This window comes from Anopheles coluzzii, chromosome X, assembly GCF_943734685.1.
Source record: "Anopheles coluzzii chromosome X, AcolN3, whole genome shotgun sequence".
Classification (NCBI taxonomy): Eukaryota; Metazoa; Arthropoda; class Insecta; order Diptera; family Culicidae; genus Anopheles; species Anopheles coluzzii.
This window is the reverse complement of record NC_064669.1, coordinates 23,103,558-23,130,804: the sequence shown is the minus strand read 5'-3', so window position 1 is coordinate 23,130,804 and position 27,247 is coordinate 23,103,558. Positions and strand designations below refer to the sequence as shown.

The window sequence follows — 27,247 nt, the reverse complement described above, 5'->3', positions numbered from 1 at the left end:
ACAGCAATAATATAATGAGATAGAAAACGCGATGTATTGCGCAAAACAGTGAAGCTATGGAGCTTTATTTTCCATGGATATTTGATTTACCAGTCGTTTAAGCTAAATCTGTGGTCAGCCCTTGCTTGTACCGAAAACAATCGATAAAATTTTGGAGGTCCTATAGTAAACCACAAAAATAATCTGGCCACACTGACTAAATTTGGCTCTACAGACTACCACCTCATCTCCTTGATGTATCTGGATTCTACCACTTGTTTACCTACAACCTTTGGTAGCGCTATAAGCCCACCTGAATCTTAAGCCCAAACTGGGTTTATTATACAGGTGGGCTTATCCCGAACAAGGTGTTATTAATGACAAGGTGAAGTTGTTCCAGCAAAAGCGATAAAAATCAACCTTCTAAATACATTATCCTTGGCTTTTGTCAGCAAAATGTAGCGCGCAACAACATTAGACCCCTGCCTCATATGATTTCAACCCCCAACTGTCAAACTCCATATAAAAAGTTGACTAAAATCGTAAAGGGCCACTCATTTCAAAAGCCGTGTGACTTCGTATCCTAGAATAAGATAAACTGCGTATCTGGGGGACACCTGTTTATAATTATGTCAACGCGTTATGCTGTATTTCGCTAATGGATGATAAAAAATAAACTCGGAGAAGGAGACGGTCGTTCTTTTTTACGTAATACATTTTTCGATCCAGCAACATTGGAGATATATTTCTGAACAACATTGTTGCGTGCAACAGTATTCGTCCAATGTCAAATTTCAGAAAAGTCAATTTGCTCTAAACCACTTCAATATTTTCCGACCATATTCGAGCTCACAAACTGCTCGATTTTTTTCTGTCGTAAATTAAAAGAATCCCTCAAAATACATTTACCTTGGGAATAAGTTAAGTTTTGTATTTTGGGTAATGCGTAGAAATGGTTATAAGCGTATGTCATTGTTATTCGTGAATGTATAAATCTTGATGTACATTTGTTTCAATACTAAAGCCAGCTCATCGATATTTTTGCCTTAACACAATTTTATCATTGTTTTGCCTCGATGGTGTATTACTTTGTGGTGCGTTACGTAGAACCGTTATAAACTAGAGTGTAACTTTCGAGGAAGCAAACGTGTCAACTATCAATTCTTCGTAAAATGTCTATATTAATTTTGGTGCTATTCAGTAGTACAGTAGTTCTACAAACGAACGCGATTATGTTCCGGCTAGCACCTAACGCACAAAAATGCCTGAGAGACGAAATGCACGGCAATCAAATTGTTGCTGGTGAATATGAGATCACCAAAGCACCTGGCCAAAAGATTGATTATGTGGTATGTTTTATTATGTTCTTTCATTTTTATTTTATCTCAACATTTTTTTATATTTCAGGTTCGTGATACCAAGGGGCACATATTGGCACAAAAGGAAGACATTTCTAAAGGAAAATTTTCGTTTACGTCAGAATTATATGATACATTTGAAATCTGTTTCATTTCTCAAGTACCGTCAAGTAAGTATGATCGTTGATATTCTTGATATTAATCGATCTTCAATTCAACGAACCACGTATTGATGCGGACTAATCCTACACAAAACTAAATACTAAATTTGTTTACCACAGTTCATTAATTTTTTAATGCATTCGTTTTGCCTGTAAGTTAAGTAATCGTTGATTACTGTCGAAATATTTCTTTCAAAATGAGTATCTATTGCCGGTCAATCAGTTCTTGTTTGTACAGGCGGTCCCCGAGATACACGGTACCTCTTATACGCGGATTCGGAGATACGCGGGTTTCTAAATTTGACAATTCTTTGAGCAAATTGTACTGATTTGACACATCAATTGCAAATTGCCAAATAATTTCCGTTTTGATCGAATGTTAAAAACTATTTCAAAAGGTTTAAAACAGTTATATTCAGTCAGAATCATATCAAATAATTCATAAAGTGACTAAAACCACCCCCTACTTGCAAAATTACACGAAAATTTGTGATATTTTAGCTGTAAATCACGAGATTCGACTTACGCGGAAATTCGAGATACGCGGTATTTTGCGGCCGTTTTCGGTCCCCATTAACCGTGTATCTCGGGGACCGCCTGTATATGTTTATACAGTCATTAACCGATATACGCTATTGTACGACACCGAGCACAATAGCTTATCTCGAGTTTTCGCGTGTAGCGGATTCCTATGAAAAAATAGTTTACAATACTGGTTCGAGGGTTGAAAAATATCGCCACAGAGTTTTGCATTGAAGTTTTTTGTTATAAAACAGGTATCTTTTGCACAAATTTAATACAAAATGCGTTAAGAACAATAAGGAAATTCAAAAAGAGCTTAAAATATTTCATTTAATTAAAATATTTGCAAAAAAAGACGTGGAGCTGTCAAATTGAGAGGCATCGCGTACACGCGGTCCTCGAGATACACGGTACCTCTTACACGCGGATTCGGAGATACACGATTTTCTGTATTTGACAATTCTTTGAGCAAATTGTACATATTTGACACATCAATTGTAAATTGCCAGATAATTTCCGTTTTGATCGAATGTGAAGAACTATTTCAAAAGGTTTTAAACTGTTATATTCAGTCAGAATCATATCCAATAATTCATAAGGTTACTAAAACCGCTCCCTACTTGCAAAATTACACGAATATTAGTGATATTTTAGCTGGAAATCACGAGATTCGACTTACGCGGAAATTCGAGATACGCGGTATTTTGCGGCCGTTTGCTCCGAATTCGTGTATATCGAGTACAGGCGGTCCCCGAGATACACGGTTAATGGGGACCGACAACGGCCGCAAAATACCGCGTATGTCGAATCTCTTGATTTCCAGTCAAAATATCATTTATTTTTGGATAATTTTTGAAGTAAAAGGTGGTTTTAGCCAATAAATTTATTAATTGATATGATACTGACTGAATATAACAGCTTTAAACATTTTGAAATGGTTTTTAAGATTCGATCGAAAGGGAAATTATTTGGCATTTTAGAATTGATGTGTGAAATCAGTACAATTTGTTCAAAGAACTGTCAAATGTAGAAAACCGCGTATCTCCGAATCTGCGTGCAAGAGGTACCGTGTATCTCGGGGACCGCCTGTATCGCGTACTGCGGATAATTGCCTTAGGGCCGTGTCTGTGCTTCATCGCCTGCGATTTTATCGCACGTGCTGTCAAACGCTTTTTCGTATGATATTGCGATTATTTGGATGATTTTAGTAATATAACGATTATAAAAATTAAGTTGAGATTGTACCTACAAAACACCACACATTTAGTTTGACAGATAAAATCGGATGCGGAGTCCGACGAAATCAAAATTTTTTGATTCCGTCGTACGACGAAATCGCATGTCCGACGTTATCTGTCAAATTCTATATAAAATTTTGACAGGCCTTCCTATAAAATCGCATCCGATCAAGGATAATGTACAGCAATTATCCGCAGTACGCGATACTCGATATACAGGCGGTCCCCGAGATACACGGTACCTCTTATACGCGGATTCGGAGATACGCGGTTTTCTAAATTTGACAGTTCTTTGAGCAAATTGTACTGATTTGACACATCAATTGTAAATTGCCAAATAATTTCCGTTTCGATGGAATGTTGAAAACTATTTCAAAAGGTTTAAAACTGTTATATTCTGTCAGAATCACCTCAAATAATTCATAACGAGGCTAAAACTACCCCCTACTTGCAAAATTACACGAAAATTAGTGATATTTTAGCTGGAAATCAAGAGATTCGACTTACGCGGAAATTCGAGATACGCGGTATTTTGCGGACGTTTTCGGTCCCCATTAACCGTGTATCTCGGGGACCGCCTGTACGCGAATTCGCAGTACTCGATTGCAAAGGTTATCCGTGTATAAAAATATTCGACCGCATGTCCTCGGCGCGGACCAGTGTGTTTCGAGAAATGTGCCGCAGATTCAGCATTGCATCCGATGAATTCAGGTATCATCAACGTTTTCAAGCATCATACCGCAGTCTTGGCTTTGGCTAAGACAGATTCGGGAAGGGGTCCCGCGGTCTTGAGATAAAGTGTGAAACCCTGTAAGCGAGTACAGAGCCAGACCATGCACTCAGTAAACATTGCTTTAGAAATCAAACAATAAAATCTCCAAAGTGATGTCTGGATAGCTTTGGCAAAATTCACAACTGACTGATGTGGTCATAGCAATTGTGATCACATCAGAGTGAGTTTGTGTTTACGAAGAGTTCCAAATTTAAGCTATCGGTCAAAACACTTCGCATGTGTTTGAATTGTTTTAATAAAATTCATTAGAAATTCAATTTCTTTTAAAATGCATTTATGTTTCATTTTAGATCATACAGGAAAATAAAAAAATGTCATTACAATACAGGTCGACGATGTTCTTATGAAGAATATGCACTGTTGGTCCCTGAGAAAATACTCTCCTATCAAAACGGCTATGGCGATCCGAGCGGACCTCCGCCGGCACAGGGGAAAGTTCACTGGCGGTCCTTAGGGAGCGCCATAGCGCTGAACGTGTTAAAATGGTTTTTAATATTCAACAAAAAGAGAATTTATGGTAAATGTACCAGATTTCGGCAGGCTAGTGTTGCAGTTTCACAAAAACTGCTCACACACCTACATGTTTTTTGTTCATGAAAGAGGTGTTAGTTTGGTTGATAAACTATTGTAATATGTACACTGCTTCCCAGATGGTCTGAGTCACCGGCAAGCAGGTACTTCGTTTTCGTCGCATTGATTCTCAATCCAATTCTTGCTGCTTCGCGTTTGAGTCGGGTGTACCCCTCACACACCTTCGCTGTTGTCCTGCCTGATGATATCGATATCAAGAAATTGGAGAGACCGATATGGATCGTGCCACGGATGTCGTTGTCTAGCCCCGCGCTTCGAATGACACCTTCCAGGGCGATGTTGAAGAGTAGACAGGAGAGTCCGTCACCTTGCCTCAGACTCCTGCGAGATTCGAACGATTCCGACGTCAAGTTCGATACTCTCACCTTGTACTGCACCCCATTCATGGTGGCCTCCAAACAGCCGGATCAACTTCCCAGGAAAGTGGTACCGCTGCATGATGCTCCATAGCTCCTTCCGATCTATGGTGTCGTAGGCTGCCTTGAAGTCGATAAACAGGTGGTGCGTTGGGATCTAGCGCTCTCGGCACTTCGGGAGGATCTGCCGTAGAGTGAAAATTTGGTTTGTGGTGGATTTGCCTCCAACAAACCTAGCTTGGTAGCTGCCAACAAAATTTGTTGCAAGGGGCGCAAGTCTGCAGAACAGGATCTGGGACAGGATCTTGTAGGCGACATTCAGAACAGTGATGGCTCGGAAATTCGAAATTTTGTAGACTGGATGAATAAATACCCGCTTCCACTCCTCCGGTAGTTCCTCCTGCTTCCAGACTTTCACGACAGCATTTCGACGGTAAGCCTCTCCGACCACATCTTGAAGAGCTCGGCCGACAGTCTATCGCTGCCGGCAGACTAATTGCTCTTAAGCTGTTTGATGGCGTTGGCAATCTCATCCAGAGATGGCGGGGGCACCTCGTCGCCTGCGCCGATGCTGTCGTTGTTGTTTCTGCTGTGCTGCTGCTGTGGTAGTTGCCTTGTTCTGCCACTTGCGCCAGCCTCTCCTGCCTCTGCTCCATTCAGATGTCCTTCGTAGTGGCACTTCAACCTTTCGATCACATCCCGCTCGTCCGTCTGGAGATTTCCTTGCGCATCCCGACACATTGCGGGTTTAGGAGCAAACCCGCTCTGTGACTTCTTCAATCTCCTGTAGAACAAGCGGGTGGCTCCCGACTGAGAAAGCTGTTCCAGCTGCTGTTCGTCTGACTCTTCAAAACGGCGCTGCTTGGGCTGGAAGAGCAGGGTTTGCTGTTTCCTCAGTCGTCTATAGATCTCCACGTTCTGACGGGTTTCATGCCGTTGCATGCGGGCGCGCGCTGCACTCTTCTCGGAAAGTGCACGTCTGCACTCTTCGTCAAACCATTCCTTTTTCTCTCTACGTGGTAAGCGGCCGATCTTGTTTTCGGCCGCAGTACTGATGGCTCGTTCCACCATACGCCAGTGATCGCCGAGGGGCATCGCGGCGATGTTGTTGTCGGCCGGTAGTGCTTTCCCGAGCGCTGTCGTGTATCCCTTCGTTACATCAGCACACTTCAACCGGTCCAGGTTGAGTCTGGGGGTGGGCTGACTCTGTTGGTGGTTAACCACGGAGAGTTTCTGGCGCAGCTTTACCATAACCAGGAAATGGTCCGAGTCGACGTTTGCGCCTCAATACGTTTTAACGTCGATAATATCCTAGAAGAGCCTTCCGTCAATCAGAACGTGGTCGATTTGGGACTTTGAATCACCTTCCGGATGTCTCCAGGTGTAGCTATGGCGGTGTCCATGATGGAAGAAGGTGCTGTGGATTCTCATATGGTTGGAGGAAGCAATGTTTTTAAGTCTGAGGCCGTTGTCATTTGTCAGTTGGTGGACGCTGAAGCATCCAATCGTTGGTTTATATGTCTCCTCCTGTCCGACCTGAGCGTTAAGATCTCCGATGACGACCTGAGCGTTAAGATCTCCGATGACGACCTTCACGTCATGTTTTGGGCAGTGGTCGCACTCCCTCTCCAGCTGCGTATAGATGGCCTCCTTCTCGTCATCGGTGGTCCCAAGGTGCGGACTATGCACATTAATAATGCTCAGGTTAAAGAATCTGCCACGAATCGTCAACCTGCACCTCTGTTTGTTGACTGGCCCTCTTTTGCATCGCACCTAGCAACATGCACGCAGTACCGAGCTCGCGCGTCTCTCCACCGCTCTGGTAGATCGTGCAGTTGCTACGGTACTGGCGCACCGTCACGCCTTTCCAGCATATCTCTTGCAGTGCTACTATTTCGAAACCGCGGGCCCATACTTCATCGTATGCTATTCGGGTCTTCACATCCGATGAGAGGGTTTTGCAGTTCCATGTCCCAAGCTTCCAATCGTAAGACCTCTTTCGGTGCATGGGTCTGAATCGATTGGTCCGATACGATGCTTCTTCTTGTTGACTATTCCTTGCACGCGGTTTTTAACGAGGGTGCTGGCTACGCTCGCTGGATTTTTAGAGTCCTGCAGTAAGCCAAGACGGGAGAAGCCAGCGCAGCCCTTCGGGAAGAGACATACGCTGGGGGGAAGCCGCTCCTGACATAGAGTACAGACGCTTCCAGGTAAAGTCATGAAGATCAATCATCTACTCCTCTCTCAATTTAGCCTATGCTACCCATCCTCCCAAGGGGTTGGGTATACCCAAGCTTGGATAATTGAGAGGCATGTTACCGTTCTCTACGACGGGGACGTATTTTGTAGGAGTAGGAGATGGAGAGCCTATGTTAATCTTCTAGAAGCTTCAGACCCACCCCCACATCAGCGAAGTATTTCTACAACACTGCCACCAGAACTATCCATAAAAGGTATTGTTTGATAATATTTCAATTTAGTTCACTTTTATTTTATCTTTATAATTTACAATTGCTCTTTGCCTGAACCGCGTGCTTCGCTTTTTATCTTACGTCTCACGCACACATACATTGTCCTCGCTATCCGTCTGACGCGTACACCTGTCCTATTGATCTCGCTGTCATAGCATCCAGCGAGGATGATCGATGTGCGTCTATAGCGGTCGGTGCACTACTCACCGATTACATCTAACAGGTATCAAATCAAGAATTCCAAAATTTGTTATTGAGGTGTGCAGTGCTCAAATGTCTGGAATTTAATGATTTCGCTCTTTTTTCAAATTTACGAACGTATCAAATCTTTTATGCTAGGTTGGATGGGGAAAGTTTATGAAGTAGAAATTATAGATAATGGCTGGTATTATTGAATCCGTATGTAGCGGGAACGTACGGCGCTCACAAGAAATTTTAGGGATGGCAACAGATTTCTTGTGTCCGGCCCTACAACGTCGCGGTAAAAAACTATATCAACCATCAGGTATGTTAGGAAAATGAGTGTCGGGACGTACGCCGCCGCTACGAACGTATTCAATGATACCAGCCAATGTTTTTGAAACCAATTATTTGTGTTTAGAAACTGGAGTTAAAAATGTTGATTATATAATTTTGCCTAGTTGCTTAACGAAGTGTGAGACAAATAAACAGATCATCACCACTCTTACAGAAGGAATATGCATGTCCCAAGCGAAATTTTTCGGGGATAATGAACACAAACTCATGCCATTCGGATTCACTCCCTCCTCTCATGTTCCAATTCATGCTCATGCTTCATCATTGATGCTACCAATTACATCTCTAATTCTACTTCGAATCACTTTGCCAGTTGCGCCACCATATTATTATTCATTATCGTGCTATTTGCTGGTTTTGTTGTATGAAGAGGTAATGATGCTAAATGAATGAAAAGAAATAAATAAAACAATAAAAATAACAGATTGACTTTTAAACACGCATTTCTAACAATGCGTAAAGGGGTCTGAAGTTATTGAAGCTGGATGTTTTAAAAAGAAATCAAAACTTTAAATCATCAATGAAAACAATAAAAATGGAATTGAACTCATATCGACCATGGTGCAAACATTACACCATTACCATTTGACCATAACTACTTCATGAACATGAATCGTAATCTATCAGTATTAAGCCCTTCAAATATAGCACAATGAACAAAGAGATGTGTAAAAGGTCATCGATGCGTGTGAGAGAGTAGAGTTGATGAATTGAAAGAGATGGCATGAGTTTATGTTCATTATCCCCGAAAAATTTCGCTTGGGAATTTATCACTCAAATGCGGAGGCTGGAAGACGCTTTTTGATTTCCAAATTAGTTATGACAGATGTCATGCATGTCAGAAGAACTATTGAACCATCGAAAACATATTATCAGTGGAATGCATTTTTTTTTACAATCATTTAGACAAGTTTGCTCCACCCAAGCAATTGTTGTTAAAGCAAAGTTTGCTAGACAGACACTCAACAAAAAAAAAAAAAATAGAAAATGAAATACAGGAGAAAAATAATGAAGATTTACAGATAAACACTAAGAAAAAGGAACTTGTTAAAAAGAACTTTGTTAAAATGAAAAGAGAAGCTAGTGAAGAGTTAACGAATATTATTACTACTCAGTTGAAGAAACTGAAACATTACAACCATAAAGTAGTCTGTGTTTAAAGGTTGTGGTGGAACAACGTGAAAAATTACTGAGTGAGGGGGCAGATGCGCTAAAAAGACTAGATAAACTGAAGAATGATAATGTGGTTTAGTGGTTGAGATTTGAGCTTAAAGCAAGTTTTCAATCAGAATTTTCGTTAACCCTTTGACAGTTTCGTGATTTTGCAAAAATGGTTAAAAAAATTGTCACCAGTTTAATGTAAGTTTTTGTAGGTTTATATTAAACTAGTTAAGGGCCGGTAAAATCTACTGGATGTCCTCAAATTTCGAATTATTTTCAAACTCTACATGTTCAGTGGTTACAACCATAATTCAAACACCTATTTGTTCTTATGCGTTACACCACAAATGTGTTAACCTTGTAACTTCCTGACAGTTCTTACTGTACATTGAAGAACCGTTAAATATCGATGAGGCTACTTTTGATCCATACTGATGTAAATCTTAAACATTAAATAACCATAAAAAACCAAGTCACGCAATTTTGTAAATTTTTTTAACTGGTGTTCAAAAATAAGGTTATTTGTTATGCACGTAAAGTACCAATGAATCTTAGTTACGAACACTTATAAGTAATAACAAAGATAATCATGATTGGCGAGTTTTGTGGCCATTTTGATAAAACAGAAGGTTCAGTATCTGCATTCCTACTTATTTTCAATCGAACTGATTCGTTCCAGACCTGGTTGGCACAAATGTATAATTTTTTGATTATTATTTTTTAGTTATCGGTGTGATTTTTTGGAAAACATAGCTAAGTAGTAACCTCTACAACGTGTTCATTTTATAACGTATTGATGTGCAGTGGATTAAAAAATTAGGGTACATACATATACAACATGTTTAGATCCAATCCCATCTGCGTACTTAAAAACACACAATTTTTGAAATGCTCACTTCTGCTTCAATCTATCTTCTGTTTTTTGTGTCCATAAATGTAAGATTGAACTACAAAAATATGATATCGCACGTGGTTGGAATTCCATTTCTACCCTTTTTTCCGACTTATGTTTCATACCTTAGGTAATAAGTAATAGATGCTTAGAACTTTTTCAATGTAAATTTTCCCGGTCTTAAATTTCAAAAAAGTCATATCCAAAATCGCCGTCAAAATTTTATTTTATTATCCTGAAACTGGTTTCGAAGTATTGAATGGAATTGGTATTTGTGTATGAGACAATTGTTATTGTTGCGCCAAATATCAAATTTCAACAGTTACCATATCCCCTTATATAACCATTCCCAAAGTATAGTTCTAATATTCCGATCTATATTGTTATAGAAAAGAATGGTTCAACACCTTATAGCCTTTCCAGATCAATTAACTTAATTCGCGTTTACTTGCAAACTACTTTATTTATTCTTGCCGCCCCACATTTTTCAGATTTTGCTTCTAATTTGACGTATCGTTAATTATAACGTGGTTGTTCTTAATCAACACCATAGTACAGTGATAGCATCACATGGTAGATATCGCCATCACTCTTGACAGATACAGTCATAATCTTTTCAGCCCTCTTGGGCACGTTACAGTAAGCATAGTTTCATTGTGGATCATTCTGCAGTTGATGCTGATCCGGCTAAATGCAGTGCGCACGGTTGTCTCACCTAACGCGCAGTATGTTGCAGTCATGTTGCGCAATGAACCATCATCTTATTGTATCTTATATCTTACATACCGCTACATCTGCCTCTTATTGTCATGCGTTTTCCTTGTCCCGACTCAGCCAATATTGCGGAGTAGTAGATTTGAGGGAGTAGTAGATTTGGGGCGGTCCCGTGGTACGTGGTCGTCAACTCGAACGACTCAATAACATGCCCGTCATGGGTTCAAGCCCATGGACCGTATCCCCGTAGCAAGGATTGACTTATCTCCCGGTGAGACCCGGGCAAAACACTGAATGGGTTAAAAAATCATATTTTATTCATTTTTTTTTCAACATAGAAGTTGCTACTAAATCAGACTTGGTGAATTTTTAGCAATTCAACCAAACACAGCACTAACACACAAACTAGTTCCTGATTTCATACTTATCATAATGCATAACATAATGCTAATTTCTTTGAACTAAGAGTTCCACTCGTTAACTCGTTTAAACCTTCGTATAAAAGCGAAGCTTTTACTATTAATAGTGCTTGGCACCGATTATGGAATAAGTATTACCTATGTATAGGATGTAATGATGATCTTTTACCAAATATTTTATTCAGAAAATTTATGGATTCGACAAATTACTAGAATAGTTCGCTGTGTCAGCTGTGTGGTACAGTCTTTCCCCGAGTTACGCGAATAATGCGTTCCGAAGACATTCGCGTAAATCGGATTTTCGCGTAAGTCGAATATCACGTTTTACAGTAAAAATATACTTTCTTTATCATGATTTTTGATTGAATTTAGTTCATTTATGTAATTTATCACTTATTTGATTCAATTGGTGTGGAGAATTCAGTTATTACTGACTTTTTAGTGAATTAAAATTTTGAAATATTGCTAATTATTTTTCATTTGACAATTGATGGAGAAAATTGTACTGATTTGACATCTTAACTGTCAAAAATAAAAAATTCGCGTAACTCGAATTCGCGTAACTCGAGTGTCGCGTAACTCGGGGAAAGACTGTACTGAATAAAGTTTCGAAAACCAGTACAGGCCAACATATCCCCGTGGGACATTTATGCCAAATAGAATAAGTAATAAATATAACACACGTTCTACGAACAAATAATGAATGGGTCGCGCGCACGAGTTGCGACATGAGTCTAATGGGGAGCGCTGCTCAACCGTTATTAATTAGTTATTTTGTACGCTCGACACACACTTAGTGCGCGTCGCTAATTGTGCGCTCTATGATGTGCATGACTACATTTTTGATCCCAGGACGTCGACCAACTGCAGTGCAATTGCCGCGGCAAATTCAGGGCTTGACGCGAATGTGTACTATCTATATTAAATACTTTTGATAGTTTATTTCGTATTGGCTCGGATTTCAAATGGCTTGGTGCGAATTTTGCGGTTTTGAAAATGAGACTTCTGTAACAGCACTGAATAATATTTACTAACGCAAATCTATGTTGCTTCAGACCTTTTGTTTTTTTTTGACGACACCAATATTTACATAAATATTTGTTTATTTGTTTATTACATAGTTTTTTATGTCTTTCCGAATTTTCAGCTTATAGAGGAATTGAACAAGAAGTGGCACTGGATGTAAAGAAAGGGATTGAAACTAAGAGCTACGAGGGGGTAAGTTTATCATTTGCATTCCTGAAATTTGTTTTTTTTTGTATTCCTTGCTATAGTACATCCGCATATCTATTACTAGCCAATACATTGCATTGTGCAAAACAAAGGAGGTAGAATGAAGGAGATAAGAATAGCCCAACAACAGCTCGAGATTAATTGTGAAAGGGTTATAACATAGTAGCTGAGTGTCATATTATCCGGTTTATTTCGGTGTCCATTTTATTTCATGAGAGACTATTTGTTTCCCCTTTGGTGTTATTATGATATTATTGACTGGTTCAGCCCGCTATTAAATGATTCGAGCATACAATTGACATGTTTGGTACGCTGACGTCATCGGTCAATAGTTGTTCCTTGACGAACGTTCCACCTCGGATTCGCAAAGGAGCGGTACGAGTGAGGTACAACCAAAATCTTATACCGTCACCGGGGTACCGTCATAATAGGGTGAGACGATGTTGGCTGTGCTGTTGTACCCGTAAGAAATGTAGGGACCGTATCCCTTGGAGGCGGTGAGCGATCGATGAGTCTACCCGACAGACAAAGAGAGCAAAATTTACAGGCGAGGGGCATGTAGAAACAGGGGGAAGGGGTTCGGTCGAAGTTGTATTGTCCGCCATAGTCGAGGCGCAGTGATTTTTTTCCGAATTGAGAGTGAGCGCGCGCAGCGCTCTCTCGCATGCCTTCAAATTACACGGGGCGCTCTCGCGATACAAAACAGCTGATCAGCTGATACCCCCTCCCTCCCGTTTTTTCCTCTCGCGCTGCGCTGGATGCGCGGATCAGCTGTTCTTGCTCTCTCGCGTTTCTTTCGGTTTGCGCTGCGCTGTTGCCGCACTTGCGCGCTGCGCTGAACATCCCCTCCCCCTCGTTTCTTTCGTTGCGCGTTGTGCGCTGTGCGCTTTCGTTCACTTTGATTTGCTGCGTAATAAAATCGCATGCATCGAAATAAATTTAATTACATCAAACTCGTTTGATATTTTAACACTTTATTGAAACTTAAGGCACAGTTCCACACATCGCTAACCACAATCTTGCCACAAAACCACACATATTTTTTATTATAAATATTTAAAAAAAATCGTCACTTCAAGCACCCGCCTTACTGCCTGTATGTTGTGTTTGTTGAATACTGTAAAAAAAGCATTGAAATAAAGCAGCATAATTTACATATTATGAATTATGAAAGATTAACGCTGCTTTATTTCAATGCGCACAACACTTCAACACTTGAAAATACGACCGAGGCCGTAATAATGTGAATTGAAATAAACAACACTTCAACACTTCACTTCAAATTACATCGAGCGCCCGGGACTTAGGCTAAAACGCGCGCGGCCTCACACTGCGAAGGCTTGAACTGTACTGACGATTTTGTGTGGTAGCAAGAAAGGGAACGCACGAGGAACACTCGCTGCACTAGTGCGAGCGAGACACCGACACCAGCAAGCCGCTGCGAGAAAACCAAACTGAGCGCGCTGGCTGAAAGTGAACGCACACATTCACACATGTGTGATTGTGTGAGTGCGAAAACTGTGTAGAAAGCAAAACACGCTCTCGCCGCCGCGTAATTCCGCGTATTTCCAACCGTCTCCCCCGGCTTCTACATGCCCCTCGCCTGAAAGACGCACACTTTTACATTCTCATTGCTAGTAGGGTACGCTTCGATGTGTTGGAGAGGTCTTGTTGTGTGTGCGGTGAGTCATGGTTCGCGTAGTAATGTTGTGGGTGCAAGTAGAGTGGTATGGGTTTAGCCTATTGCTCGAGGAAACCATATCACTTAGCGCAGTGGCTAACACTTTTTTAGCTTCGTCCAAAGCCGAAGCCCCGCAACGTTCAAATTCCTCTATTTATTGCTCTTTAACCTTTAAGTTGGCAACCGGATACTCAGGTATTTTTTTCAACTTTAAACTGCAATAACTTTTGATTCACTGCTTTTATTGGCCTGAAATTTTCCGTAGCCCATCAACTTTTAATTTATGATTTTTTGGTGCATAAGTTGTAATTTTAAACAGCCTGTAAGTATTATATTTTGAATTTTTTTTAACTTTACCACGTAAGTTGGCAACCAGCATACCCGGGTATTCCATATATGGAGAATGACGTTTCTCTTCTTCTTCTTTTCGTATTGTGCCAATTTTCGAGTCAAATTCAAGCGATTCCAAATTTCAATTTGACCGTTATTTTTATAATAAAATGAAAAAAACTTAATGAATAAATGAAATAGAAGAGAATATATGGTCGGCACTACTTGCTTACAGCATTAAAATATATAAAGCATTGTTTACCTATGAAAATCGTTAATTTTTTGCATCAAAACGAGTGGAATACCCGGGTATGCCGGTTGCCAACTTACGTGTGTAAATCTGGTTGCCAACTCTACGGTTAAGAAATGAAAGAGCGGATGACAGGTCCTGCAGCATCAAGGATAGCATCAAGGATCAGCCAGTACGTAGCGCTTTCAGGCAATTCAAACAAAAAACCAGAGGCACTGCGTGTCTGTTTTAGTGAGTTTATTGTACACGGCACTTGTAATACTAATACAGGAGTTCTGGATCCGGCGTTTACAAACACTATTACACGTATATGTCAGCAAGTACCGAGCAAGTAACGCAAATATCGGTCATTGTGAAATGCGTTAAATCCTCAAAATTTACCTAATAATATCAAGTAGGGGAAAGCGGGACAAAATGGGCATGTGGGGCAAAATGGGCACCCTCTATTTAAGCATTATTTGACTAAAAAGATGTATTCATTGGAGTGTTCTATGAACACCATGTAAGTTTCATAACCCTTACATGACAAAAAACCAAGAAAAATGCAAAATAAGGTTTAGTAGCATATTGATGTAATTTTTGCCACTTCGAAAATAAGCTTAAACCAGTGTCACAGGGATGCGTTGAAGTTGTACATGATATATTTTTAAAGATATGATTTTTCTATGTCTGAAGAAAGCAAGGCGATTGAATGCGTATTTTTACAAATATAACAAAAAATACAAAAATGCTTCACGTGGGGCAAAATGGGCAGTTACGCTTAGGGTAAAATGGGCAGATGCTTTTGACATACGGCGTTTGGTGAGGCTATGGTGTTGTATTTGTCGCCTCAATAATGATATCAGGCACAGATTAAAAACATTCGATTTTGTAGATTTAAACGTGTAAAAACTGTTTTAATTTTGATAACATATTTTTGGAAGAATTTTAAGGGCTTTTCTGACCAGCAAAACAAAAGATAGAACGAAAATACCTTTCACGAAACGTGCGCAAAAGCATAAACCATTACCTAAGCGCAGTTGTTGTGGCCCATTTTGCCCCAGTGTTTTGACGTTTCACAGTTTGTTTACATATGCCCATTTAGCCCCAGGGCTATGCCCATTTTACCCCGCGTGTCAAAAATGCTTCTCGGAAAACATCAACTTTTATTTTACATTATTTACATGTTTTTAAGTTGTTTTCATTCTTTGTGGCAATTTAAATCCATAGATAAATGGTGGAGGCATGCAATAATGAAAGAAAAATTGTGTTTTATGGCATATTCAAAGGAATATTCAATAAACTGCTTAACATGCCCATTTTGCCCCGCTTTCCCCTACATCGATTCACAGAAGCAAGGGATACTTGGGAAACTACATGAGTATATGTGGCGACTCTCGGAAGTGATCACATAATTATTTCGTTAATTACGGTGGTAATACAGGGTTTTCCAATTGAGTTTAGACTAGCAGCATACTTTTTTTGAATAATCGCAATAGATTCTTGACTAGCATCCTCTATTTTTGATTACGAGCAATGGATTATTGACTACGCAATTGATTTCAACAGACCGGTTGCTGGCGCGGAGTGTCCAGATTGTTTTTAGAGGTTATCGGTAGGAAATCTAAAGAAAATTTGGTAATTTTCAGTAAAAATAACTTTTTGTTCACTCATAAATTTTATTAAATTCCAATTTTATGGTTGAACGGTCAATACTTAGAAAAATATTTGATTTTTGGTTAGAAAAACTGAGTTTTAGTGTGCTCAATTGTAAACCGATATTCGATCGAAAATCGATAGAACTACATATGGTCACTCTGAAAAACTTGCTTAATCTAGCTTTTGGTTAGGTTATGCCTGTGGGTTCACTACTGCATATTTCAATTCAGCCGTTAAGTGCTTTTGTGTTGTATTGTGCGTTAATAAAATCAAAACAATAGCACCAAAAGCCTATCAGATAAAATATATCTTATTTTGTGGATGACATATAGCAGTAAAACAAACGCTTTCAGCTAATGAGCGGATGATATTAAATATTATCCACAGATTATTATTCAAGCCGATCTGTCACATCGGGTATTATAAACACGACGCTCTTAGGCTGTCATGCAGGGACCTGCTGAAATCAATTGCTCCTAGTCAATAATCCACTGCTCGTAATCAAAACTAGAGGATGCTAGTCAAGAATCTATTGCGACTATTCAAAAAAAGTATGCGGCTAGTCTAAACTCAATTGGAAAACCCTGTATTATGGGCGTAATTGGAAGGACGTCTGCACTCGATGACGTACAGCAGGTACAGTATCGGACATTAAGATAGGACCCTTTTTTTTCAATGCACCGTGCACTTGTTTTCCCAACTGACATTTTATAGCACGAATATTCGGGAATTCGAGCAAATTCCCTTAAACTGGAGCCTTAAACTTCCCTTAAACTGCACCAGTTTAAGGGAATTTAGAAAAAGTCCTTTAAAATCAAATGTGATGCGACTTTTTCGTTACTTTCTTCTAGATTCGCTCGGAAACGATATTTCCTATCGTTATAGTTGGTCATGTACCCATTTTATACTTAAATAATACCCATTTTTATAGAATAACGTCACATAAAATTAGCTTTTGTTTTTCATCAAAAAACCATAGCTATGAATGAAAAATGAGCTCGACGGCATCGTCCATCGATAGAGGAACGTCTAATTTACGATCACACCAAATCTTGGCGCTTTTAACACACTTGATCACACACAAATCCACAATTTCAGGCGTATCGAGTACTAATCGAGCAGATATGGTAAAACAATTTCGAGCAAATGTCACTTGGGTTGCCACGTTACTTGTGTTTGTGTGTGTGTATGTATGTGTGTGTGTGTGTGTGTGTGTGTGTGTGTGTGTGTGTGTGTGTGTGTGTTTGTGTGTGTGTGTGTGTGTGTGTGTGTGTGTGTGTGTGTGTGTGTGTGTGTGTGTGTGTGTGTGTGTGTGTGTGTGTGTGTGTGTGTGTGTGTGTGTGTGTGTGTGTGTGTGTGTGTGTGTGTGTGTGTGTGTGTGTGTGTGTGTGTGTGTGTGTGTGTGTGTGTGTGTGTGTGTGTGTGTGTGTGTGTGTGTGTGTGTGTGTGTGTGTGTGTGTGTGTGTGTGTGTGTGTGTGTGTGTGTGTGTGTGTGTGTGTGTGTGTGTGTGTGTGTGTGTGTGTGTGTGTGCATGTGTGTGTGTGTAGTAGTAGAAAGAGAGTGTGCTTTTTAATGTGTATTAGCAAGTGCGCGGGTTTGTGTCTGAAAAACATAGCTTGCCATGATGTCATATTGCGTTGAAATTATTCTTATTATGTGTGTTATCATGTGAAACATTGTGCGTTTACACTTGGATAAAAACTAAAGTTTGCATCGACAGCAGCACTTGTTCCTCGGACGAAAACGCAGGTGTGCTATTTCATGAATGTGAATGCGACACCGGTGCGAAATGGACACGCGCACAATAGCAATGAACTCGGCATTCCCTCACAGGTGTTTCTCCAGTGCACGCCATTGAAAGGCCTTCGTGCATCTCTGCGTTGCACGTTTCCACGTTTTCAATGGGCGTTTTGTTTCATGAGCGCGGCAGTATTCTTTTCTCGATTTTGAAGGGAAGACGCTTACTCGCGTACTCGTTGATAGTTTTTATCCATGCGATGTTTTTGCTGCTCCAAAACGATGTAATTCATCGCGTATAGAAGTAGAACGCAGGCAGAGCACGGGATCAGCCGTGTCCAAGTTTTTAACCAGTGCGTTCTTGACGGTCCAAGCAAGCAATGTTAGTAACAATGGGTCGAGGTAAACATTGTACCGATCATCAGCGCCATATGTTAAACGCGAATGGCTGCTGCTGGCATTAAGCGCAAAAGGATCGAGTTCGTAATGGAACGATCGCGCACTTTTGTGGCAAACGCGCTTCGGACAACCGAAACGTGCTTAGACAACTGAAACGCGCTTGGACAACCGAAACGCGCAAGTCAACCGGACGTCCTCAGAAGAACACGGCGAAAGAAGACCGTAACATTGTTAATATATCGAAAACACACTGATCGCGAGGGCGGTGGTCCTGCTTATCACACCAAAACCCTAACCCAAAACACAAAAAAACTACTTACAAATCTATTCGAAACGACCTACTTGTGAAACAAACACACACATCAATACACATTCAAACATACATCCACACACATGCACACACGATTGGAGCCACTTCTGTTTTTTGTCATAAACATGCCACCATAAATGTTAATAAAAATGATTGTAGCCAAGTTGGAATTATTTGTACCCAACATTCTGCAAGACGAATTAATGTAATTTCCAACCTCCCTAAAAATCAAATCCAAAATTATATGATTACGCTTAAGCCTAAAGGATTTAGATTAAGGATAAAAATAATCGAAATGCCGAAGCCTTGCAATACAAAGCTTATTAATAGATTAGCTCACACAGTCCTCAATTCCTCAATTCGCGAATCATCTCCCTTCAAGTGTCAAAAACAGATTTGCCGATCTGTATGGGATCACACACCACGACTCTTCGTCAGATAAAATTATAGTAATTTAAAAAAAGTTATTCGTAAAATACGGGTTCTTGTTATAAGAAATGAATATCTCACCAGAACACTTGGAACTTGGAAATTAGCGAAAAATAATGTTTAAACACGTGTTATTACAATTTTTCTCTTGATCTGCCAAAAAATTGCAAGCAAATATGTTTGTTATTCATCCATTGATGGATAGCTCGGATTGCTTGACAAAGATTCACTACAGGCTGCTAGACTTCTCCTACTTCAGTGAAAAAGTGTGTTTGACAGATATTTTCTAGCAGAACTGCCGTAAGAGAACGCGAGTAATGAAAAAAGTCTTATTTTAATAATAACATTGAAAGTACGTTAAAAAGTTTTTCTCATATAAAAAAGAGCACATATAAAAATAACATCGCGAATTTGTACATAACAAACGATTCCAGATAAGATGCGAGGAGTACAAAAAGTCAATTTGTTTAACAATAAAAATGTAAAAAAGTATTTTACATAAATATTGGGGTATATTTTCCATTCTCAACTTTGCGGCCCGCGAATCACTGAAAATTTGTACTTGCGGCCCTCTGAAGAAATGAGTTTGACCCAGCTGACGTACAGTATCGGACAATAAGATAGGGATTTTTTTTTCTTCGCACCGTGCTCTTGTTTTACCACTTTACTTGTGTGTGTGTGTGTGTGTGTGTGTGTGTGTGTGTGTGTGTGTGTGTGTGTGTGTGAGTGTGTGTGTGTGTGAGTGTGTGTGTGTGAGTGTGTGTGTGTGTGCGTGTGCGTGCGTGCGTGTGTGTGTGTTTGTGTGTGTGTGTGCGTGTGCGTGCGTGTGTGTGTGTTAGTGTGTGTGTGTGTGTGTGTGTGTGTGTGTGTGTGTGTGTGCGTGCGTGCGTGCGTGTGTGTGTGTTTGTGTGTGTGTGTGCGTGTGCGTGCGTGTGTGCGTGCGTGTGTGTGTGTGTGTGTGTGTGTGTGTGTGTGTGTGTGTGTGTGTGTGTGTGTGTGTGTGTGTGTGTGTGTGTGTGTGTGTGTGTGTGTGTGTGTGTGTGTGTGTGTGTGTGTGTGTGTGTGTGTGTGTGTGTGTGTGTGTGTGTGTGTGTGTGTGTGTGTGTGTGTGTGTGTGTGTGTGTGTGTGTGTGTGTGTGTGTGTGTGTGTGTGTGTGTGTGTGTGTGTGTGTGTGTGCTTTTTAATGTGTAAGAGAAAGAGAGTGTGCTTGTTAATGTGTATTTGCGAGTGCGCGGGTTTGTGTCCGATGAAACGTAGCTTGACAAGACGTCATATTGCGTTGAAAACATTCTGATTATGTGTGTCTATCTCGTGTGAAACAGCGTACGTCACACTTGGTTAACAGCTACAGTTTGCATCAACAGCAGCGCTTGTTCCTCGGACGAGAACGCAGGTGTGCTGTTTGATGAATGTGAATGCGACAGCGGTGCGAAACGGAAACGCGCACAATAGCAATGAACTCGGCATTCCCTCACACGTGCTTCGCCAATGCACGCCATTGCAAGGCCTGCGTGCATCTCTGTGTTGAACCTCGTGTGTGCATGGGAAACTTTGTGCGTGCATTGAGCTGGCGCGCAGGTGAACTTTTCAATTGGCGTTTTGTTTCACGAGCGCGGCAGTATTCTGTTCTCGATTTAAATGGGTAGACGCTCACTCGCTTACTCATTGATAGTTTCAATTCAAACGCTTTTTTCGCTGCTCGACAACGATGTAATTCATCGCGTATAGAAGCAGAACGCAGGCAGTGCACGGCATTAGTTGTGTCCAAGTTTGTAACCAGTGCGTTCTTGACGGTCCAAGCAAGCAATTTTTGTAACAATGGGTCGATGCAAACATTGTGACGATTATCAGCGCCATATCGAAAAAGCGAATGGCGGCTGCTGGCATTAAGCGCAAAACGATCGAGTTCGTTATGGAACGATCGCGCACTTTTGTGGCAAACGCGCTTCGGACAACCGAAACGGGCAAGTCACCCCGACGTCCTCGGAAGACCATGGTAAAGGAAGACTGTAAGATTGTTAATATATCGAAGAAACACTGATCGCGAGGGCAGTGGTCCTGCAAATTACAACAAAATCCTAACCCAAAATACAAAAAAAACTACTAACAAATCTATTCTACGTACTAGTGACACAAACACACACACACCAATACACACTCAAACATACACACACACACACATACACACACACACACACACACACACACACACACACACACACACACACACACACACACACACACACACACACACACACACACACACACACCGCTGTTTGCATTGTATAGCAGTTTTCGAGCAGCTATCAAATTGAGTATAATATACTCAACCAGCCTTAAGGTGAGCTTAAGCCAAAGTGTATTTATTTAAAAAGCTGGGTTTTATCGCTTTTGCTTCTGAATGAAGATTTTAAGAATGTTTTGTGTATTTGTTAAGTTACCAGAACGTCTGTTTGAGCAACAGTTTTCACCCGTGTCATCAAAAAGTGACATTCAAAATTGGGTTATAAACAAAGACTGTGTAGGAACGAAGTCAAAAATTAGCCAAAATCGGATTGGTCATCGAGGATGGCATTTGACAGCAGAACGCCATTGAAAATTCATCATTTCCTCAAATATTTACTGTTACTACAGGCAAACATACTCTTCCTGTAAAATGTTTGAACCAATTAACATTTTTCTTGCAATAACCAGACCGATTTATCTCTTTACTCACAAATAAAATTTCAATCGAAAAGGGCTCTTAGATGTCTAACTGCCAGTAACGAACTTTTGGCCACTTGTCAAATCGTTCTACAATACGGGACCTCGTTCCTACACAGTCCGTGGTTATACAAAATGCAATGAAACCACCTGGACAACATACACTTTGATTCTAGATTCCACCACCTGATCTCTTGAAAAGCACCTTGGGGTAAATGTAAACAAAACCGTGTTTTGCCATTTTTTTGAGCTAGTACTCGAACCTAATTCTGGCTTAAGGCTAAATAATCTAGGCTGAAAATCGCTGGCTAGTTTTGTGTGTGGTTTTGTATGGAGTGTATCAGCCATGATTTCAGCCTCCAGCTGCCAAACTCCATACAAAAAACTGACTAGAATCGTGAAGGGCCTCACTGCACAGTGGGCAACGGCCATACAAGCGCCGGGATGAAAATCAATTTCTCGTGCTATTTACTGCAGTTTATCTTCATTCAATACAATTTCTCTTACTATACAGGGCAGTCCTATACTAAAATCATCAAGACAGTTAATACAACTTAATAATTATTGCGCACAACATTGCATTATTGCGTAGTAGTTAACAGCATCAAAAATAATTGTTTGTAATTAAAACGATGGCGGAATAAGTTTTTTTTACTAAAAACGGTTTTTAAGTATTACGCTTTTTTCACGGTTGGCTATGAAAGAGTGAAACTTTGGGCTACTTTTTGTCGCCCGAGACGTTGTCGCTCTATGTCTATTTGAACGGTCAAACAACAACACATCTGGTTAGTAACCAGCCAGAAGTCCTCTCGTGGTGGGCTCAGTACTTTGATGAATTAATCAACGACCAGTTTAACGAACAGCTAGAAGCGCCACTAGCAGATAGTGTCATGCTACTGCCACCTAGCATAGAAGAAACACGAAAAGCTATCCGTCGACTGAAAAATAACAAGGCACCTGGAACCGACGGAATTACAGCTGAATTGTTCAAGAATGGAGGTGCACGACTAGAAAACGAAATTCATCAAATTGTTACTGAGGTGTAGGATAGCGAATCGATGCCTTGTGATTGGAATCTCGGTATCATCTACCCCATATACAAGAATGGAGATAGGTTGGACTGCAACAACTACAGGGGTTTAATACCACCTATAAAATATTCTCCCTGATTAGATGTTGAATACCGCCTATAAAATATTATCCCTGATCCTTCAGGATCCTTCAGTCCCGCACGTCGAAGAGATAGATCAGATCTTCACCATGCGGCAGATATTGGAGAAGATGGCTGAATACAGAAACGACACATACCATCTCTTCATTGACTTCAAAGCCACATATGATAGCATAGCCAGGGTAAAACTCTATGACGCTATGAGCTCATTTGGAATCCCAGCCAAACTGATAAGGCAAGTTAGAATGACTATGACCAACGTCTCTTGCCAGGTGAGGATGGATGGAAAACTCTCAGGACCATTTGCTACACCCAAAGGGTCTGCGCCAGGGGGACGGGCCTGCCTGTCTCCTATTTAACCTGGCTCTAGAGAGGGCCATCCGCGACTCGAGGGTGGATACTACGGGAACCATCTTCTATAAGTCAATCCAGATCCTGGCATACGCTGATGATATAGACATCATTGGTCTGCGGCTCTCCTACCTGCGGCAGAGAACCTCGGATTGCGTAGGCGTGATGTACAGATAGGTGAACGCACTTTTGAAGTCGTCCGAGAATTCACCTATTTGGGGTCAAAGGTCAGCAACGACAATAGCATGGAAGCTGAGTTGCGCCCAAAAATGCTGGCTGCCAACCGGTCATTCTATAGCCTGAAAAAATAGTTCAAATCAAAGAACCTGTCGCGACGGACGAAGCTGGGACTATATAGAACTTATATAGTTCCGGTACTCACATACGCCTCTGAGACATCCAAACTATCCACTGACACTATCCAAATCTGACGAAACCCTCTTAGCCACGTTCGAGAGGAGCATGCTCAGAAGGATACTTGGCCCCGTATGTGTGGAAGGACAATGGAGGAGCCGTTATATTGAACAGCTATACGAGATGTACGGCGACCTCACTGTCGTACAGCGTATCAAGCTCGCCAGGCTCCGGTGGGCTGGCCATGTTGTACGCATTGAAACGAACGACCCAGCCCGTAAAGTATTTTTAGGCCGTCCACAAGGATAGAGGAGGTGTGGTAGGCCCAAATTGAGGTGGCAAGATGGCGTGGAAGCGTCCGCCATTGAGGCCGGGATAACGGACTGGCAGGCGAAGGCGCGAGATCGTGAGCGGTTTCGGACACTCCTGAGGCAGGCCAAAACCGCAAAGCGGTTGTAGCGCCGGATAAAGAAGACAACAACACATGTTAAAATCGCTCGCACTAGTTTCAAGAAAAAAGTTAAATAATTTTCAGAGTCGCAGATGGTCCCAGCTAATTTCAACGTCAAAACGTAGGAAAAAATGGCGATCTTTGCTATGATATACGGCTCACGAGTAAAATCGAGCCTAAATATAAAAATATTCATTCTCCAACATGAAAATATCCAAAAATTTGGCAGTGATGTTTGGTTTTCAATCATTTATGAACTTTAAAAACAAGTTTTTACTAAATATTCAGACAAAATATCGAAGTATGACAAAACACCTTTCCAACGACACATTGATTATCAAAATATAACCATCATATTTAGTCTTTCCCCGAGTTACGTGAATAATGCGTTCTGGAGACATTCGCGTAAGTCGAATATCACGTTTTACAGCCAAAATATACTTGATTGATAATTATTTTTTATTAGATTCAGTTCATTGATTTAATTTATTATTTATTTGATGCAATTGTTCTAGTTTTCTCAGTTCAGTTATTTCTATCTTTTTAGTGATATTAAACTCTTGAAAAAAATGCAAATTATTTTTCATTTGACAATTGAGTCAAAAATAAAAAATTCTCGCAACTCGCATTCGCGTAACTCGAGTGTATCGCGTATCTCGAGCAAAGACTGTACTAAAATATGATGGTTTATGTTAAGTAAAAAAATAGCTCAAAATCGGGACAAAAAAACATAAAATTTGTACTTTGATGGCCTATGTCTCAGTAAGTTTAAGATAAAACATGAAATATTTTGGTTTCAACTAAGTGTAAGTATCTATTGCAAGCAAATGTATAGGGTGATAATCTGTGATAAAGTTGGTTTTTTGATTTTTTTCCCAATGTGCACTGATCGAACACTATGTCTGATCGCTCCAAGCTACCGACAACATCTGTTTATTTTATGTTGTTCATAGTTTTTGTTTTAGTAAGATAGCCAGTTCTTGTAACAAAAAGACAATAAACGTGTTTTTTTACAAACAGAAATTATTGTTGTAAACAGAAATGAGCTGGTAAAATAGCACGCCGAATAACTTTCCTGCAATGACATCAAAGAGTTAATATAATATGTAATATAAGTAACAAATATTGTAATAATAATAAATATAACAAATATAACAATTATAACAAAAATAATATGCATAAATTTAATGCTTATTACTTTTTTTGCATGTATTTTTTTCTTGAAGATTGGCGAAGCAGCAAAATTAAAACCGCTAGAAGTGGATTTGAAACGATTAGAGGATTTGTCCGATGCAATTGTTCAAGATTTTGCATTGATGAGAAAACGGGAAGAAGAAATGCGCGACACTAACGGTTGGTATAATACAACAAAAATGTTTACACAAATTTAACTCAAATTTTACTTCTTTTTCCAGAATCAACAAACAGTCGAGTCCTTTTCTTTAGCATTTTTAGCATGAGTTGTTTGTTGGGGCTCGCAACATGGCAGGTGCTATATTTGAGACGCTACTTTATCGCGAAGAAATTAATTTAAACATGTATGCAGTTGGACTGTCTTACATCTTGATGTGGCTGCATTAAATAAATAAATAATTGAAATAACAAGTTGCATTATTCACATTTGAAGAATTTTTTAGTTCACTTTATTTTTTTATAAAGGCTTTGAACCGATTGGACTCATACGCCTGTTTTAATCGGTAAATTAATTCTGTACTTAAAATCGAACATCCTTTTTGGCAAGCCATTTGTGGCTTGCAATTATCTTATACCTCGGATAAGAGCTCGGGTAGTCTGGGATTATTTAAAACTATCCGTTTATTTTAATAAAAATGTTTGCCTATTTCACATGTGGTTTTGGTTAAAGTTCTTTATAAAGGTAAGTAATACGAAAGAATTTGGGCCTGGATTTTTGCAAAAAAGAGTTGTGGGTGAACCGGGTGTGTCCGATACCAAGTCGTGATAGGATTCTCTGGTCTTAGTGTGATGGATGGTCTTTCCATGGTGGTGTTGTGCTCCTGATGGTTCTCATGAAAGAGCGGCCGCTGCTAACCCAATAACGATTCCAGCTATTGACGATGATGGTTTTGCTAAGGCGAATGGAATCACGGCGTGGAAGGGTGTTATGGCAGCAGGTCTTAGCAGCAGTTATTACGTTCTGCTTTGGCTAGTCGGTCCACTATTTCGATTCCCTGGATACCTGTGTGACTAGGAATCCAGCAGAATGTGACTTAGTGTGCATTCGGTATATTGCAGAGTTGTTGGATGTTCGGGTCGTGGGTGGTTCCAGATTCAAGTGCTTGAAGAACACTTGCACTGTCTGTAAAAATTTACGTTAGGTTTGTCAAGGTCTACACAGAGACCAGGGCAATTGCTTCTGCGGTGAAGATTGAGGTATGGTCTGGTAGTCGGATGGCGCTATTGTCGCTACTAGAGTAGATTCCACAGCCAGAGGAACCGTTTTGTACTCATCCCTCTGTGAAAATGAGATGGTGGTTATGGTATTTTTGCTCAACGAGTTATGCAAAATGACGGTTAGTAATGACACTATTGCAACCAGCCCGAAGCTGATTTTTGATGGACCAATCTATTTGTGGTGGGTGGTAGTACCAGGGGCGACTACCGATTTGGATGAGTTTGGTGACTGAGGGGAGTGTTTGTTGTGTTAGTGTGATGAATTCGGCATTTGCCCTTTGGATAAGGGTATTGGCCTTGATGTTTTTCTCCATCATTCGTCCTGCAGCTGCTACTATCTTGTCGGTTATGATGTGGTCCAAGGGTTGAGTTATTGTATGTTATGGGTTTTAGAGTATGAAGTTTGCTATTGCAGCTGTGAAGTAATTTATAGTGTGAAATTATGTCCTGTCCAACGTGACCATTTCTGAACTATATTGACTCCTTCTTTACAATTGTGCGTGATTCGGTTCTATTGTTGGATGCTGAGACAAGAACTATATCATCAGTATACATACAAGATTTAATGTTACTAGGCATGGGGTGGAAGAGGGATTCAACACTA

The 27,247-nt window shown here is 40.3% G+C and overlaps 1 protein-coding gene and 1 long non-coding RNA gene across 2 annotated transcripts; one reads left to right on the top strand and one right to left on the bottom strand.

Annotated features, from left to right (window-relative positions):
* Positions 1-964: 964 nt before the first annotated feature.
* LOC120960932 (transmembrane emp24 domain-containing protein bai) lies at positions 965-25,860 on the top strand. Its single transcript, XM_040384432.2, has 5 exons — positions 965-1,328; positions 1,387-1,507; positions 12,340-12,410; positions 25,458-25,584; positions 25,647-25,860. Exons 1-5 carry the CDS (start codon positions 1,152-1,154, stop codon positions 25,763-25,765), a joined length of 615 nt encoding a protein of 204 aa, XP_040240366.1. The 5' UTR covers positions 965-1,151; the 3' UTR covers positions 25,766-25,860.
* Positions 13,360-14,834, bottom strand: LOC125906805 (uncharacterized). The gene is made up of 2 exons (XR_007452157.1): positions 13,713-14,834; positions 13,360-13,542 (listed from the first exon to the last, which is right to left on the bottom strand). It is a non-coding gene; the product is annotated as an uncharacterized LOC125906805 (long non-coding RNA).
* Positions 25,861-27,247: the final 1,387 nt, after the last annotated feature.

Bases quoted from the DNA above. Each gene is read 5' to 3' on its own strand.
- LOC120960932 (XM_040384432.2), top strand. From the start codon at position 1,152: ATGTCTATATTAATTTTGGTGCTATTCAGTAGTACAGTAGTTCTACAA. The intron at 1,508-12,339 runs GTAAGTATGATC...CCGAATTTTCAG, and splicing joins CATTTCTCAAGTACCGTCAA to CTTATAGAGGAATTGAACAA. The intron at 25,585-25,646 runs GTTGGTATAATA...TTCTTTTTCCAG, and splicing joins AGAAATGCGCGACACTAACG to AATCAACAAACAGTCGAGTC.